General features: G+C 36.3%; 1 protein-coding gene across 1 annotated transcript in view; it reads left to right on the forward strand.

Moving 5' to 3' along the window:
• Positions 1-18,372, forward strand: part of LOC146593087 (metabotropic glutamate receptor 8-like) — a gene marked incomplete at its 3' end in the record, with an annotated part of 149,992 nt that overhangs the window by 50,075 nt on the left and 81,545 nt on the right. The window contains exon 2 of the mRNA XM_085309912.1: positions 9,383-9,599. Within this exon, the coding sequence (XP_085166038.1) occupies positions 9,383-9,599 (217 nt within the window). The remainder of the gene's footprint in view (positions 1-9,382; positions 9,600-18,372) is intronic.

Here is an 18,372-nt window from a genome sequence, read left to right on the forward strand (position 1 = left end):
AAGATAATCCATGATTTTTATGTGGTGATAAATCATGGTCAGTGTTCAGTTTACATCAGAAATTGGAATGGAAATCTGATAATGACAAAGCAGAACATACATCACCATATGATGTCCAGGGACTATGCAGAGAAGGATGCTACCCTACTATTTTAAAAATACAGTACAATTTGAATAGAAAGTAATGCTTTGATATCACTCTTATGGACCTCAGAGCTTAATTCCCAAATAACTGCCAATCTTTTGAATTGGAGTGTTTTGCATTTTGCTTCAACTTTTCTACYAGCAATGACTGGACTCAGCAATTCATCCTGGTAATACAGGTATCATTTAAATATTTAAAAATGGCTTAGGACTGGCTCTTTTCTTCTAGGTTAAACTCGAAGTAAAATTGTTCAACTGCAGAAGCTGACTTTATTAAAAAAAATCTTTCATTTCTCTTCTCTAACTTTATAATAATTGGATTGTAAAACAACATTTTAATCCCGTACAACCTGGCTATATTCCAGAAGGAATCTCTAGCTGTGGTGAATTATTAGTGTTTCTCTCGTATCAGGGCATTTAAGAAACATGAAGCTTTCTGTAACAAGTCACATCTCTCTGGCAGAATGAAYTGTTCATCAAAAGTAGATTTCCCCCCTCTGGTCAAATGAAGCCTTCTTCTACTATAATTTCTTGGTACCTCAGGATATTCTGCCCAGCCTCTAGCTGGCCTTTCATATGTGATGACGTGGATATCTTAAGACATCAGTGTGAGGCAGACAAATTACATGGAAATTACAGAAATCTGAGTCTTTTGGAGTGGCAGATGGAGTGTAAGCAGTATAACCTGAAACACCTGGAAGCACCCACTAAAGAAYTGGGCATGTATTTGGGCAAACAAGCTCAATCTGCATATCTTTACAGCTCTCCACAGTTGTGAATAAGACAGGATTTGCTTTCCCTCCTCCTGAAGTTTTTTCAGATACTTGTGTTTCATGGCATAAAACTGGTTCTGCAGATGGTAGAAGGCTAGTTAGTATTTCTGTTCAGCCAGTGGCATAAGAAGAACTGGCTTGCAATATTAAAAAGTGAATGCAAAGAGCAGAACTGTCTATTAAGCAGAACACCTTTTCTTATGTGTCTTGTTCCCTATRATCAGAAAATCTCTTGTACGCACTTGTGTATTCTCATGAGTGAGTCTCTGAAGTTGACTGCAGTGCTCTTTATGGTACTTATTAGTAAATGAATTCAAAATAAACCTGATTCAGACAGAAGAATACTTCCTAGCTACTAGGTAACTTTATTACCACTGAAGAAGAATAATAAAGTCAACTTCTAGTTCAGATTAAAAGTAATGCACATCTCTCTATACTTTCTCAAACTAATCTGAAGCCATTACAGTTCTTGAAAGCAATGACATGACTAGCCCTAATGAGGAAAATAGGGCTAGAAAGGCTTTGAAATAGCAGAGTTCACATTGTGCTCAGCAGAGCTTTGCACAAGTCTAACATYGATACACATAATTAAGTGTGGGTTTCCCTGATAAGTAGAAAAAGAATTTGAATAGCGTAAGTCCCTAAAGCTGTCTGACCATCCTTGGCTTCTCGTTTGATCTGGTGATGGGCAACATAATAAACTGTGAAGGAAGAGCTAACTGCTATTCTTAAGCTTAAGATTCTCCCTCTCTGTGTGATGTGGTMTCTGTGTGAATATTACCCATTTGATCTACTTTCTTATTATTCAATGCCTGGACCTCAGCTGGATTTGAAATATTTAGAAAGAGCTTGTCTACAGATGGTGGATAACTTAATGCACAACTGCTTAATGTAGTTGATTTTCAGAGAGGCAAGAAAACAGGATTTAAAGTGATGTGGAAATACAAGAATAGAGCTCCCTTACTGAGAAAATGCCATTGTTAWACATTTATCAATAGACGCTCTTGCACAGAACATAGATGACAGCTCAAGCTGTCCTGTAGATGGATTCCCATCCTCCTGGAGTTGCACAGCAATGCACAGTGTGACAAGATCTGCTTCAGCTGTAAAAATGTTCATAATGCGTAAATATCCTTTAATGTTTTTGCCCTAAAGTGCATCGCAGAGCACAGAGACCTATACTTTCCAGAGTGCTGAATTTGTTTTCTAGATGCTGCATCTATTATGGGATTTGGGATTGTGATATTGCAGTACTTTTTTTTTTTTTTTTCTGTAGTATCCCATGTGTGTAATTAAAAGTAATGACTTTTAATGAGTCCCCGACCTATTTCAACCTACTGAAAAGAAACAACTTCTCAAATTCTAACACTATACATTATATAAATATCTCTGTCGCATCCTGTTCTCCAGAGCAGCACAGCAGCTCACATAAACTAACATATTCTTTCTGTAACATGYCTGGTTAGGCTTTATGAAACATATATTCTGGCTGATGATGATAGAATACAACAATATAATCTTTAATATTTTTGCATGCCATAATCTGACACTAGACAATTACTTTTATTAAATATAAGAAATTAATTTCTCTAAGTTAATGCAGTTTATACAGAATGCCATAGTGCTGGTCCATTTGATCACCAGAGATCACCTTAGAAATATATAGGTAGGATAAATCATTTCTGTTCTTGTGGTTGGAGAAAAAAATGAGAATATCAGTAATGAAGAATGACTTGTTTGATGTTATCTTCACATTGTCACTGTGATGGTGGCTGCATCTTCCTCTATAATTTTTCACGTATGAGGCCTATCTATGATGATTATAGAAATAATTGTTAGCAATAAACAATGCTGCATTCTTCTTCCGCTGTTCATTGATTCTTGGCTATGTCCTTCTCTCAAGAAAATCTCAGTGCAGCTTACTGAAGATGTATTTTTGCTCAGGTTCAAGAACCCAGAAGGCAACTGATGACAATACAGGTAAAGTAAAGCCAGAGAAAAGAGTAAAAGGAAGTGAAAAGAATTTTTACGTATCATGTTCCCTGTAATCAGAACACCCGATCAAAATAATCACCTTTTACACCTTAAAATTTTTAGATATGTGATGGATCACTTTTGTGATTTGGGGAAGAAAATACCAGTAGCTATGTTGGATTTTACCACAAAGACCTTATTTTTGAACAGCTATGTATAAACATATAAATGTCTTCCAAAAAATTTGAGACTACTGCATCATTAGCTCCTCATCATTAGGTGTCTAAATTGTGAGCACCCTTGACAGGAAACAGTATGATATTTACTGTAAATAGAATGATTTAGAATAGTTCAAATGGATTAAAAAGTTYTTATATTCCAAGTGGAATCAGCTAATGGCAGCCTTCAGGTTATACTTAYGCTCTTCCCCTTTCTAAAACTTTTAAACTCTACAAATATTTTTTATGCACTTCAAATCACATTTAGGCAAAAAGCATAACTCTTTTGTTGTTTTTGCTCTAGTTGATTGAATATTATATATATTATACATAAATATTATACAGATTATAATTATGTAAATTATATAAATATATGAAGTTTTTTTTCAGCAAATCTGTAGTAGCTCCTGAAGAAGATACCTTCGTGGATGCACAATGACTACTGCTTGACAAAAGTCTCTCAAACTTTATCAGTCCTTAATGTAAAGAGAGAGCATAAGCAKCTACTTCTAAATAAATATAATTCAGAACTATACATTTCTATCTATTGGGAAAATATGTTGTGACAGTTTGCTCCTCTTCGCTTTAAAGTCCATGGAAAGAACTTGAATCAGAAAACTTCATATGCCACACTTAAACTTTTTCAGGATATTATTTCTAGGTAGTTTATAGTCAATGGAGCAGGGAAGGCTTCATYCTTCTCAGCCACTCTGAGCATTGAAAGGGGCATCTCATATCTTTGAAGACATTAGAGTGTTAATGTGTTGCATGTTCCCAAGATGATCTACTGCTGGTTTAGCTTTGAAAATGAATGAAACTAGGTCTCTTATGACAATATGAGTGATCTATTCAGTTTTTGTCATAGATGGAGAGATGAAGACAKTGCAAAAGAAAAAACTAATATTGATCATTAGCTGTCCACAGATGTCTTGGTAGTGRGATGTAGCTAAAAAGTGGGACTATGAGATAGCAGAAGATGTGTAGCTCTTTACAGTCTTGTCCTGCATAGTGTACATATATTTAAATTCTTCTCCCAAGCTCCTTTTATAGTCAGTGGAGGGAAATAGGCAGTTTTAGGGTGTGAATAATCTCCTCCTACAGTTAGTAACAAACCAGAATCTTTTAAATCTTGTTTGGTATAGCACAAGATGTCATTAAGTCTCATCAAACTCTTTTGAATCTTGAATATCTACCCTGAATGCCTTTAACATTACTTTACCACAGAATGGCACATTCTTTGAAAGTGAAGGCAGGCTAAGATGTTCTGGCTGATGATAATTTACAAATATGACTAACTGCTAAAAGATATTGACCTCAGCTCCTGTCCAGCAACTGTTCAATATCTAGGCCCTGAGGACTCATTTCACTGCTGTGAATTTTTTGTGCTCACAAAGAATTCTTTCTTGCAGTACAGAGGAGGGAATAAAAATCTTGAAAAGATGGAACCATTAATGATAGACATTTAAAATTCAAAATATCACCAAGATGAAAATGTGTTACCACAGTCAAATTTTATTTTGAGGTTTTCTTTGTAAAATATTTTGCAAGCTTTATTAGTTGGTGTTTAAATGCCAATTGGTATTGAGCAATTGCTAACCTCAGGTTTATTGACTTCAATCTGTTAGCTACAATTACTTTCTATTTTTAAAGTACTACTGCTAATATTCCCCTCCTGCTCCCCCTCATCCCCCCAAAAAGATGGCTTCTCAGTGATGCGACAACGAAAAAGGGAAATAAAATGCTAGTTGATATGTTAAAATTAAGTCCTATAGTAATAGGATCGAGTAGGTAGTGAAACTGAAGATGTGAGTGACTTAAGCCCGTTATGCTAGGTTACTGTTGTGAATATAACTCATAATCAGTAATGTTCAAAATTGCTGGTGACTTCTTTCTGAGATCTTTTTATGAGTTTAGTTCATTTCACCATGTCTGCTATTCTGCTTCCTTCGCCTAAAAAGCTATATAAAGGAATATAGCATTTAAGATCAGTAACTGATAATTTGAATTGACAAATGTAGCATGCAAATAGATTTGATAGCTCAATAAAATAAGGATCCATTGAACTCTTGCCCCAACTTTGGGCAGAATATCACAGAAGAGGAGGCATGCTAAAAGCTGCCTGCTGTGATGAAGACACTTTCCTGGAAGGGCAAACTGAGCCGCATAGTTTTCTCTATTGCTCTCAGAATAGCACCTCTATACGTTTGGGTTTGGATCTCAGCATTGGACTGACCAGAACAGATCCAGAGAAATACTCCTCTATGAGGACTGGAAGTGGTTACCACTTCACTAAAATAAGTGAAAAGTTACCTTATCTGCTCTTGGAATTGCTGAAGTTCCCCACGCCTTCTCCATTAGGAAGTAAAAGTCTGTTCTGTAGCACTATTTGGGTAGGTATTTGACTCAAAAGTTGTTCCTGCTTTGCAGTGGTGGTCGATCACACTCTGTGAAGAGTTAGTTCTGAAACTAACTGCTCCTTCTGGCTCTAGAGCTCTCCTTCCATAGGATTAGACAAGATTTTAAATGAACTTGGTGATGTATACAAAAAGACTGAGGAAAATTAAAGACCATGTTTGACTGTTGATTTTTGGAATGAAGCTACCTTGAACACTTAGCCTGTCTACTTAGGGCAATTATATTTCATTTGCCTTTTATGTTCCAATCTTTTTTTTACTATGGGAAAACATTTTCTTATGCCAATGACTTTGGATAATAGAGACAATGAGATGAAACCACCACTGACTTGGATTAAAGGGCTGAGGGACTGCTGCTAGTTTCAGGAGTAGTTCAGCATGCAGCGGGATTTAGACCAATATATACTAAAACTGGATATTATTTCAAACCCACAGCACCATGCTATAATTGTCCGTGAAATCCTAATGGTAGGTTTTTTAATGTATCAGCTCAGATTTAAAAAAAAGTCTAAAATAACGCTTCTACACATTTATCTGTATAATAATTTCGAGTTTATCATGTGCTAAAGTTATGGACTTTACCCACATATTATAGATCAATGTGGGGCAGTGTCCAAACCACAGGATTGGAAAGAATAGGAAAATACAATATCAATGAACGTTCAGATATGAATGTTTTTGGCCATTGGCAGCGAGTGTGACAGCTATTGTGTGACAACAGATTCAAATGTAGTTATATAATTCATTTTTGAACTTCTTTTCTCCCCAAAGGGAAATACTATTAACAGTACTATATAGTATTTAAGTTCAAAAGTAATGTTGTATTTTGTATTTAATTTTGAAAATTTGAGAAATTTAGAATGAGAAATATGAAAGAGAACCCCCTTTTACAAGTCTCTTTCAAAATGCAAATTTACATCTCAAGGGACCAATAAAACTTAAATTATAAATACAGACTGTATTTAGGGAGTTCTAAAAACACATATTACTGAATTGATAGAGCATAAGAGTTCCCTTGCTTAGGCAGCATTATGCTCTATCTTGTAAAATGTACTTGGGGACATGTGAATGCTTTATTAAGCCTACAGTCCATAACTGGAGTTGTTGTATTTTAATGTATATATTTTTCATTCATGGATTATTGAACCAGTAAATTCTAACAATTTGTCCTCACACCAAACAATTTCTTTGAGTGTTGCTCAAAGTCTTTTCAGTAATTATGTGATGCTTCAGATCCTCACCTTTTAAAACTATTTTCCAGTGCCTCCCTGTGTATACGTGTTACGTGTCTAAAAGCAGGCAAGGGAGGAAGCTGTTGTTCACTTTTGCATAAAACACTTTACAAAGGCAAATCTGCAAGATATTTCTGGAGAGGAGAGCTGCAGTTTTGGAGAGAAAATACCTGAATGTGAGGTGCTGTCCACATCCATGAGGGATGTATATTAGAAGGAATAAGGAAAATAGCTAAATATCGTTCCATTCTGTGTGGAACGTGGTTCTCGAAGCTTAAGCAAACACTTTCTTTATGGCTTTCTATTCAGAGTAGCTCTCCTTCACGCAGCATATTGTCCTTTCTTCTTGTTGGAAAGTTGGCTGAGGGCTACTAGGTGTGCTCAAATTCAGTGGTATTTGGTTTGGACTGTGTTTCTCTTCCATTTGCTTCTAATGTTATTTGAAATAACTCTCAGGAAGAAACTGAACTACAGAGAGAGAAGTCAAAAAGTAACATCTTTTCTCCACGTTTCTGGGGGCCCCAAATAAGTGATATTCATAGTACATAAAATATTTCTATTGATCTAAAACATCTCATTGCTATGTTGTACCAACAGCTCTAATATATATCTAGGCTATGTCATCCATCTCATGCCTGATGATAAACAAGAACTGAGAAGGTTAATGGGTATAACTCTGTGGTCTGGATGTAAAGATTTTTAACAACAGACTGTGTAGAGCTAAAAGATTGTTTAAGGACGTTGATTTCGTGAACATTATCTTCAACAAAGCAACAACCCGTCGTATTGGCGAGGTGGCAGCCGAGAAACAAAACAAGTAAAATGACAAAGGTTGCTTTTATTTTATTTTTTTTCATCTGCAAAAAACCCACCATTTTAGAGAGTAATGGAACAGATTTTGAAAGGAAATGATACATGCTGTAAAAGTACATAATTTTGTGTATTATTACAGGTAAAAATCTGTCCTCTGTAAAGAAATAAAGATATTTCAAACATTTATGGAAGGAAAGGGAATTTATACAAAGTACACTTTCTAAAGAGAGTTCATRTTCATCCTTTATTTTTTACTTAGTGTATCTTTGTTTTGTTAGGAATACTTATTTCCAGGAGACACAACCTTTAACTTTTCCTATTATTCTCCTTCTCCTTTTTTTTGTGTTCTCCCTCTTGCTACATTTTAGGTTATTTATTCTGAAGCTTTTCTATGAATAGAAGATTTCTTAAAGAAGAGTATAGCCAAGATGCATTATTTTTTTTTTAGTTGTTGTGTTTTCTATCTGACTGAGAAATGATTTTGCMATCCTTTAAATTATAAAATAACTATACAATATTTTAAGGCTGTAAGAGCCTATGCTATTTCTAGGGGTAGGGCTAGTGCCCAGACTCTTTAACTCTTTGAATCTCATTAATTTGCCTTAAATTAGCTTTATTTATTTTACTTTTTTTGAGTTTGTGTTAATGCTGAAACACTGTACAGGATCCAACTGTTGCATTTGGTCCTTCTACTATAGCATTTAAAGTGACAGTGGTAGTTATTAAATCACCTATGATCTGGAATGAGTAAACTCTGGCTCTCAACAAAAATTAYAAATTTTGGAATTCTCTTCAGACTATTTTTTCTTGAAGACTAATTTGTGTTGTAAGATATGAATTAAGCACCTGTTACCAATAATTATAAATATAATGACAATACATATTTGAGATCTTTCATTTCAAGCTACTGAGAATTTCATCAGTTTTATTTTAAATCAGATAGTCATTCCCATTTTAAATTATCATAAATGTTAGTTAAACTTTCTTTCACCAAAATGCTCTTCAGAATAAAACTGCATGTTGCCTGTGGACAGCTTTTTCTGAAAATTCCCGAACCATTTCTTTCAGATAACCAAGTTAATATAGAACCATCCCAGATTCTTTATTTTCTGTGAAATTACTAATTTATTTTAATATATWTATATATTTTAGTTATCTAGTGTTTTTTCTTTCCACAAAGAAGATTGTGGTGTAGGGCCATAAACCTTCTGTGTGATCCTTCTCCTTTGTGTGTGTGTGTGTGTGTGTGGTATATAGGCAATGTTTTTTTTGGTATTAACTGCATAGTCTGAATATTCTTAAGTCATGCACAATACCATATTGAAAGTGGAAAATTAAAAAAAAAAATGAAAGAAGAGACTTGAAACATGAAAAGAAAACACAGGCATGTACATACATACACAAAACAATGAAATGGAAATAACACTTTATTGCTCAAATTAAGTATAACATTGAAGAATCATAGTAATCAAAATTGTGACCTTTTTCCTTTCTATAGTAATAGCAGGAACTCCCTCCCCTCACCTCTCTCCTATCACAGCTAGGATCGAAAAAGTTGTTATACTTATGTCAAGAATCATGACATCTGGAGAAAAGCAGAATGCATTATTTCTGAGAGTGAGTGTTATACAATAAGATTTGACTGACATTTTACAAAATTTGAGATGCTTTCTGATCAGTTGATTTAATTAAACAGAGATATTCAGTTCTGCGCAGTGCCTGTGCATAATCTATTTTAAGCTTTTCAGACTTACAAGTATAGAGTGGAAAATGATATTAGATTGGCCTGAATTTACTTGTCATTTTATTTGCAGATACCTCAAATCAGCTATGCATCTACAGCTCCAGAGCTAAGCGATAACACCAGGTATGACTTTTTCTCTCGAGTGGTTCCACCTGACTCCTATCAAGCTCAGGCCATGGTCGATATTGTGACAGCCCTTGGATGGAACTACGTGTCGACGCTGGCTTCTGAAGGAAACTATGGAGAGAGCGGCGTAGAAGCRTTTACGCAGATCTCGAGGGAAATTGGTAAGTGCACCTTTATCAGGTTTTGTATTTATAGCTGACAGGTTGCAAAGCATGACTAAACATCGCCTAGGTCTATGCAGAATGATCTGAGCACCTGCAGAGGCACAACCTGGACGGAAGTGGAGTATTTCATGGATGATTTTGCTGCTTGTGGGTCTTTCAAGATGATGCTTTGGCACTGATTTAACAGAAGCTCCTGACAAAGGCAAAAAATGCATGCATCTTGCCCCTTTTGGAAAGGGAGAGATCCGTGATAAATTAGGGACTTGGCAAGCATAAGTCTCACACAGAGTGGTCACTTTAAAACTGAGACGTATTAAGCTATTACTGGGGCAGAAAACCACCCCCAGTTGAATTACAGTGAAATTTTAGGAGATGTGGTTGAGCTGACTTTGGAAAATCATAATGCAATGAACCCTCATTTCCCATACTCCAGCATTCATAAATCTAGTTAATAAGGTTTTTAATCTTGCTAAACCTAAACACAACAACAACAAAAACTATGAAGTACAAAGACATACCCTACTTGTTTTTTCCTTCAGTTTGAAAAGTACTATATAAATACAGGCATTATTATGAGAAGTATTTTAAAGTCCCTTTGATCTTTTTTTCACACTACAATATTTATTTCTGGCCTGCAAAATTGGCTATTTCTCAGAGACAATAGATTTTTAGGTGCCAAGTAATGAAGATGATGAGTAGTAGGTACTTTGAAACCGAGAAGAATGGGTCTTTCACTGACTGCAGTGTCAAAAGACACAAAATAATATCCTTACAGGAAAAAAAAAAACGCAAACAGCTTTCTTGACCTTCCTCAGAAAGTCTGAGTTTTCTGGACATGACTTTGAGGACAATAATTTCTGGTTCTTTCAAGTCAGTTTTGGTGAGAACATGATGAAATTTTCCATTTTCAATAAATACATGTATTGTAGACATCACCTCCATGTGGGTGGTGCATGTACATCTAAGGTACTTGTGCCTGTACCATGAAGAACAYTACTAATTGCTTTGCAACAGTTTGGCAGTAAGACAAAAACACAGGAATTTCTTATTTAGAATACTGTTGTGTATAATATGCTAGATGAGTTAACTAATAAATATGCTGTTTCCAGCTTCTAATCAGTGCTCTCTGATCTTATGTGTGAGCCAAGGAAGATCAATGTACAGTCGTTTGATCTGGAATTAGCAAGAGTATAGCTAATTTTTCAGAATTTTATAGCTAAAATAAAGTATGGTGAGATTCTAAGTCTTGGTAAAAGAAGAATTCACTATAAGCGCTTATAATGAAATTGAGCTTTGGTCTGGCTATACTGCAGATAACCAATGGCACCTGAACATGCAGCTGAATAGCCAGATTAAGARGAGGAATCAGAAAATTCTAATTCTAGAAGTGTCACTGGAGTTCTTGATTTACAGACTCTAAAATCATTGGGTTATTAGAAAAACTTATTGAACATGATGCATGAAAAGGGAAGGCTTATCCTTTGTGTCAKATACTGAACTGAATAGATTGGCTGCCCCAGACATTCACAGCAAAGTTCATTAGTTGAAAATCACTTTCTTGAAATGTCTGCAGTCCAGTTAGTTCGACTGAGTTCTGAAGGCAGATAAAATGCTCATTCTACTGTTCATAGTCTCTAGGAATATAAGAGTTCTTCAGAACACTACAATAATGAGAACTGTGATTTCATTAGAATGGCAGTGATATGAATTTGGGTCACTTGGACCTTGATCAATCCTAAAATAAAAAAGACCAATTTATTACATTAGTAATCTTAATTTAATGAATTATAGCATAACTGAATCCAAACAACTTAAAATGATGAATGGGAATCCTAAACATTACAAGATCTGTGTAACTCCAACAGATGCATGAAACAGTATACTCAAGAACAAATAGTATCAAACCCATCTTATATATACATATATATATAAAAGTATATATGTGTGGATATATAATGTGTGTGTATTTGATGGAATAACTGCTTTATAGTTGGAGAGGAAACACTGTTATGTCTCTTGATTCAGTAGTGTTGTCTCAACTGTCATGTACAATGTTCTACTAAGCAAATTTAGTAATTGTGATCTAGATGAAAATATCATAGGCTGGATGCAGAGCTAGTTAGAAATCTGTACTCAGTGGTTCCTATCTAAAAGGATGTGTGTTGTTATGTTTGGAAGGGGCTCATTCTTGATCAGGCACTAGCTAATATTTTCATGTTTAGCCCAGGTGGAACTGGAATGAAAGATAGGCTTATACAATCTGAAGGTGGCTTCAGGACAGGAAGAAATAGGAGTATATTACAATTCAAAATCAGCTTGATAAATTGAAAATCTGTGCAGTGAAAAAGGCAAAAAGATTGGGTAGAAAATGCTATCTCAAAAACTATCGGTACGTGATAATAACTTATAACCTGCCTATATTTCCTGTGTAGTAGTGGAACAGACAGAGAAGTATACCATGTGAAATAGTTTGAGTAATCCCCGGTTTGCCTGGTTGTGGTGCAACCTCAGTTTGACTCAGTGCAGGTTTTACTCCTCACTTTGGGAAAGGTGAGAGAGTCCACAACTGAGAACAAAGATAATCACAAATCTTGCAAATGTGGCCTGTGAAGAAAGACTGAGCAATATGGTTCATTAGCTGGAAGAATAGTTGACTGAGAAGGTGATGGAAAATAATGTTTTCAAAGAGACAAGTGGCTTTGAATGGATGGTTCTCTGCCTTTCTGTAGAAGTACAGTGTATGTGAACAGAAGCAACGGAATTAAACTCTAGCATGATTCAGTTTAGATTTGAAGAAAGCCCTTTTTAATGGCAAAGATATTAAAGCATTAGAACAGATTGCTTGGGGACATGCTGGAACGTCCATCGCTGAGAATCTGGAAGAACACATTAGACAAACACCTGCCCAGGGATTATATAAGTGTACTTAGTTCTTCCTTGGGGCTGGGAGGTGGATTGAATGATTTCTTAATGTCCCTTCCAGCCTAATTGTGTTACTCACTGTCCTCAAACTTTTCACTTCAACCATAGGGTTGGAAACATTTTTAAAATGGAAAGTTTGATTAGTGTTTAATTATTAGGTCTGGGAAGCTAGGATTGTAAAAATCATCAGATAGTATGAGAGTGCGCCTCAAACAGCACAAGTTACCAGCARTAAAATGTGTGTTGAGAGAGCCTAATCAGGTCTTCAGTCCCCTTGTGCTGTGGGCATATGAATGTGTAGGACAACTCAACTCCTTTTGGAATAGTTTACTTCCTTTTTAAGATAAGCAATCAACAGCAAGAGGCAAACTGAATGTAAATGTATCTATAATGAAAAGCAACTGATCTGGGGAAAGAATGTGAAAGAAATTAATATCTTCATTTCTGAAAAATGGTGACTAAGAAGACATGAGATAGCAGTTTTGAAACTATAAACAAAAAGCTCCCATTTTTGTCAGTTTTCTTCAGTCAGAAAAGAGTTAAGGATGGGTAGAGCCTTTAATATTTTTAAGGTAGAAGATTGCTCTTGGTTATAGAAGTACTTATTTGTCATGAGTTTGATGCTTTGATTCCGATTTCCGGTTTGACGGGCCCTCTATTCATCTTCTATTTCCTGATYGCTAACAGAATCAAAAAGGAGGGAACAGGCTTCCAAATGAAATGTGGAATACTGAAAAGGTCAAAGTGGTGCCACCCTGACATGTCACAGAATATATTACATATCAAAATTTGTTCTCATTTTAATGACAAAGATCATGTCTAGGACAAACCATAGCTGGAAATTAAATATTTTACATGACAATAATTGAAAGGAGGATAGGGAAATGGTACTTATTCTAAGTCATTCATTGTTTGAAGACAATATTTAAATTTATAGCGTTTTCTACTTTCATTACAAATTTAATCAATGACATTACTATAATCATTTTGGCGTAGTGATCAAATTATTTTGGTACATCGGCCAAAGGAAAGAATTGATACAAAMTAGTAATGCTTAAGTTCTCACTGACTCACTGAGAGAAAATAAAAAGAGGAAAAGAAGGAAGCACATTTAACCAAGTCCTTATTAAACTGTCATGCTGAATAGTGATCTTCTATTTACTTTGCTGTTAATGATGTTTGACAAAATATACATTGGTGTAAGTCTGTTATTAGACTTTCTTCTAATGGTTCATACCTTATGCTATTAGATAACAAATGAATTTACCATCAGAGATAAAAATCTGCAATCCTTTTCATTTCCTTACAAGATGCAAAAGACCTTGTTCAGAAAGATCTCTCTGGGTCAAAATACTTGCTCAGTTAGTGCAATATCCATGTTGTAAAATACAAGAAAAACCTGAAGAGTATATAAAATGCTAGATGATGGATTTTATCCCTAGAAGTGGTAARTGAAGCACCAATATGAGTTGTGATGGGAAATAGCAGTGAAGCACTTATGGACTATGAACACTATTGAAAGGGGTGGTTAAAACTTCACAGGCAGGAAACTGTACTGATCATTAAGGAAAGGTGAGAAAATTCTGCATTGTTTGCCCCTTTTTGCTTTTAAGTCTAGAAATCTGTATGTCTTATCAGAGGAAAGAGAATCTAGGACCAGACCTTTACTGAAATAAAATGACATAGCATCATAGCAACTTTATCCTAGAAGACAACTATATCCTTAATACTCTGAGTACTTGATTTTGAGGAATAGGATGGTTTTGTAGTTTTGCCTACTGTCTTCCTCCTGATACAGTGCTGTTAATAGCATTTTTCTAAGAGGGACCACATTTTACAGCCCATCATAATGGGCTTTTGCTGTTACAGTCACAGTGATAACTATATTCTAATTTTAATGAAAGCATGTTTTAAAAAAATGCATATGAAGAACAAATGCTACAGTGGATTTATTTAAATTTTCTGATTTCATTATAGCTAGTTTACATTTTTTCTACATAATGATCTATGTAAACATTTTTTGACATGGATCTTAGACCACTTTGTCTCTTGCCTGTTCTTTTTTGTCCAGTTATGCACCATATCTCTGTTTCGGAATATATCTGTATATCTATCTGTAATATCTTTTTAGATTTCTAAAGCTTTCAATGGAAAAATTGAAAGTTTAGTTGGAAGTGGGGAGAAAAAATTGTGCAGAAAAAGAAAACTTCAGCATATATTACCTTTCCTCTCCACTTAGATGACTGATTGATAATTTAAAAATAAGACTGATTACTATTTAGATTTACTGCAGGAAACGTGAATTATATTCGTATCCTTCTAATATCATAGAACCAGTAAGGTTGGAAGGGACCTCTGGAGATCATCTAGTCCAACCTCCCTGCTCAGCAGGGTCACCTAGAGCATGTTAGACAGGGTTGCATCCAGGTGGGCCTTGAAGATCTCCAGAGAAGGAGACTCCACAACCTCTCTGGGCAACCTGTGCCAGGGCTCCGTCACTCTCACAGGGAAGAAATTCCCCCTCACACTCAGGAGGGAGGTGCTTCGATTTCTGCCCATTGCCTCTTGTCCTGTCACATGAGACAACTGAAAAGAGTTTGTCCTTGTCCCCTTGACACCCTCCCTTCAGGTACTTGTACACATTGATCAGATCCCCCCTCAGTCTTCTCTTCCCCAGGCTGAAGAGGCCCAGCTCTCGCAGCTGTTCCTCATAGGGCAGGTGCTCCAGCCCTCTGATCATCTTTGTAGCCCTACCCAGGCCTCTCTCCAGTAGCTCCAGGTCTCTTGTGCTGGGGAGTCCAGAACTGGACACAGTACTCGAGATGAGGCCTCCCCAGGGCTGAGTAGAGCAACAGGATCACCTCCCTCGACCTGCTGGCAGCACTCTTCCCAATGCACCCCAGGAGACCACTGGCTTTCCTGKCCACAAGGGCACATTGCTGGCTCATGGTCAACCTGTCATCCACCAGCACTCCCAGGTCCTTCTCTGCAGAGCTGCTCTCCACAAGGCCAGCCCCCAGCTTGTACTGGTGCCTAGGGTTATTTCTCCCTGGGTACAGGACTCTGCACTTGCCCTTGTTGAACCTCAGGAGGTTCCTCTCTGCCCAGCTCTCCAGCCTGTCCAGGTCTCTCTGAATGGCAGCACAGCCCTCAGGTATGTCAGCCACCCCTTCCAGCTTGGGATCATCAGCAAACTTGCTGMGGAGGCACTCTGTCCCCTCATCCAGGTCGTTGATGAAGAAGCTGAGCAGGATGAGACCCAGTACTGAGCCCTGTGGGATGCCACTAGCCACAGGCCTCCAACTGGACTCCACGCCACTGATGGTAACCCTCTGAGCTCTGCCTTTCAGCCAGTTCTCAGTCCACCTCACTGTCCACTCATCTAGCCTGCACTTCCTGAGCTTCTCTAAGAGGATGTTATGGGAGACAGTGTCAAAAGCCTTGCTGAAGTCAAGGTACACAAYGTCCACTGCTCTCCCCTCATCTGCCCAGCCAGTCACTCTATCATAGAAGGCCATCAGGTTGGTTAAGCAGRATTTCCCCTTGGTGAATCCATGCTGGCTACTCCTGATCACCTTCTTATCCTCTTATGTCTGGAGATGACATCCAGAAGGAACTGTTCCATCATCTTTCCAGGGAGGGAAATATCAGGCTAAAGCTAAAGCTTTTTATAATTTGGTTGGTGAGTTGATGAATATTTTTTTCTCCCCCCCCCCCTTTTTTTTGTCCCCTTTCTCACCCAAGAAGATATTTAATAGAAGATTAAGAATATCTTGCTGTGTGAAGATGGAAGGAATACAATATGTGAAATGTAACCTTTTTTTTTCCCAGAGATATATTACTTCTATAAAGAATGGTTCAAGCTTAACAGATTAATTTTCCTAACTAATAATATTCTAACAAACCCTCACAAAGGAGAAACAGTTTAATTCAATTTTAAGTTTTACTTCTCTATTTATGCAGCTGAACTCTATTGATAACACTGTATTTCAAGCTGCAAGCTGTAATTAAGAATAACACCATATAATTGGCTACAGGAGCTTCAAAGAAATGTTTGAAAAATTACAAAATCAGATGGTAGGTGTATTAATATTGCAAAAGCTTGAAAATGATTCCAGCAGTTTTTAATATTTGTACCAGTTAATACCTGATAAAGAAGAGCATATTTTTAAGGGTTTATTATGAAGGGCCATTGAAATTTCTATCACTGRGGCTAGTCAATATGGTATTCTTCAGTTTTAATTGTACGTTTCTTCCTCTGTAATTTTAAGGAAATATGTAAGAGCTGTAAGCACATAGTGGCACTTTCCTGGAATGCTCTCTGACCCTCCTGTGACTGTTGGAAGAGTCATGAGGTTGTTGTTATTTTTTGTTTAAAGGAACTNAGAAGGATACAAAAAAAGCCAGAAACAATTGCAAAAAAAGCCTAAGGAATACGATTTAAGTAATTTACCAACAGCATATTTTTTCATGGATTATCTGAGGAAAAAGTAATATTTTCATATATTTGAAAGCACTATTACTCTAATACTTTTGGAGCAAACTAGCAGTTATGAGAACTGGAGGAAGTGGTCTCAGGGAGACTCTGGTCTTCTATTTATCCATGGAGTTTTAATGGAGCTACAAACTTCCTCTTGTTCCCCTATTAGTACCAATTTTTGTTCCACAGGTAGCAGTTTACGGTTTGATTCTGGAAAGAGTTCTTGTGTGCAGGAAGTACGGACTTCTGTATGTGCTTGAAATCAAAGTCAATAAATACTTTCCTGAATCCCATGAGGTTTGACAAAGGATTAAATGCAGAGGATGACTGACTCTGAGGTTGCCAACCAGGAACATGTCACACTTCCTGGTTTTCTCAGCTGATCTTTACTGTCTTAAGCTGGTAGCGGGGTGGACCGTAGTTAAGACCGAGTTCATTAACTCCTTCTGTGCGATAGAGTTACCAGATTGTTGTGATACCTGATTTTTTTGGAGCCTGAACCTGATTTTGTTTTGCTCATAGCAGTCAGCTCTCAGAAAACTGAAGGAACTAAGCTCCTCAGAGCAAGGAGTAGTAGGTTTCAACAATGATGCCACTGTGGTGACCAGTCTAGAAAACTCACCAAATGAATGGTAAAAGCTTCTTATAACATGGAAGCCCTCTGTTCTTTGTATATATACTCACATATTGAACTTTACTAATGTGAGTACTATAGGAGTCACTGGACTATATGGCATGGCTGACCACAAAGTTTAGTAGTAAAGATGCACAGATCTAGGTGATTAAAAAAAAAAAAAAAACCTTCAACACCAGACAGCATCACTGATATTGAGCACAAATTCAAAGGATATTAAAAATGGCCAGGAAACAAACTTTTATTTCAGCAGTACTTTTAATGCAATRCCTTATTTGTAGCACAATATAATGTAGTCATGTTTTCTAGTTCAGGATTTTTAAATGTAAAAATGCAAAAGGGAATTATACATGTATAATCCTGCTAATTCTAAGACAGCAGTCTTACTAGATTAAAAGCATGCTTTTGTTGAAATAGTGTGGTCTTTTGTAATGAATATACATTTTCATAAAGTTTTTCAAATACAGAGCTCTGGCAGAGGCTGGGGATTACAAGTTTCAATGGCTATAAATGTATATAGTTTATATATTAGTTTTAATAGGAAACACTTTCAAATAAGATGTGAGATGCAGTTTTTTAATATTAAGCTATTAAAACAAGTATTAAACTTTTAAAGGATATTATATTTCTTTGAGGTTTAGATCAACAGCAAAAATCTTTCTGAAAGGTAGTTGTTTTTTTTTTTTTTTTTTTTTTTTTTTTTTTTTTTTTTTTTTTTTTTTTTTTTAATGTTG

The sequence above is a fragment of the Rhea americana genome, unplaced genomic scaffold, assembly GCF_003343005.1.
Source record: "Rhea americana isolate MKP2758 unplaced genomic scaffold, rheAme1 scaffold_306, whole genome shotgun sequence".
NCBI lineage: Eukaryota > Metazoa > Chordata > Aves > Rheiformes > Rheidae > Rhea > Rhea americana.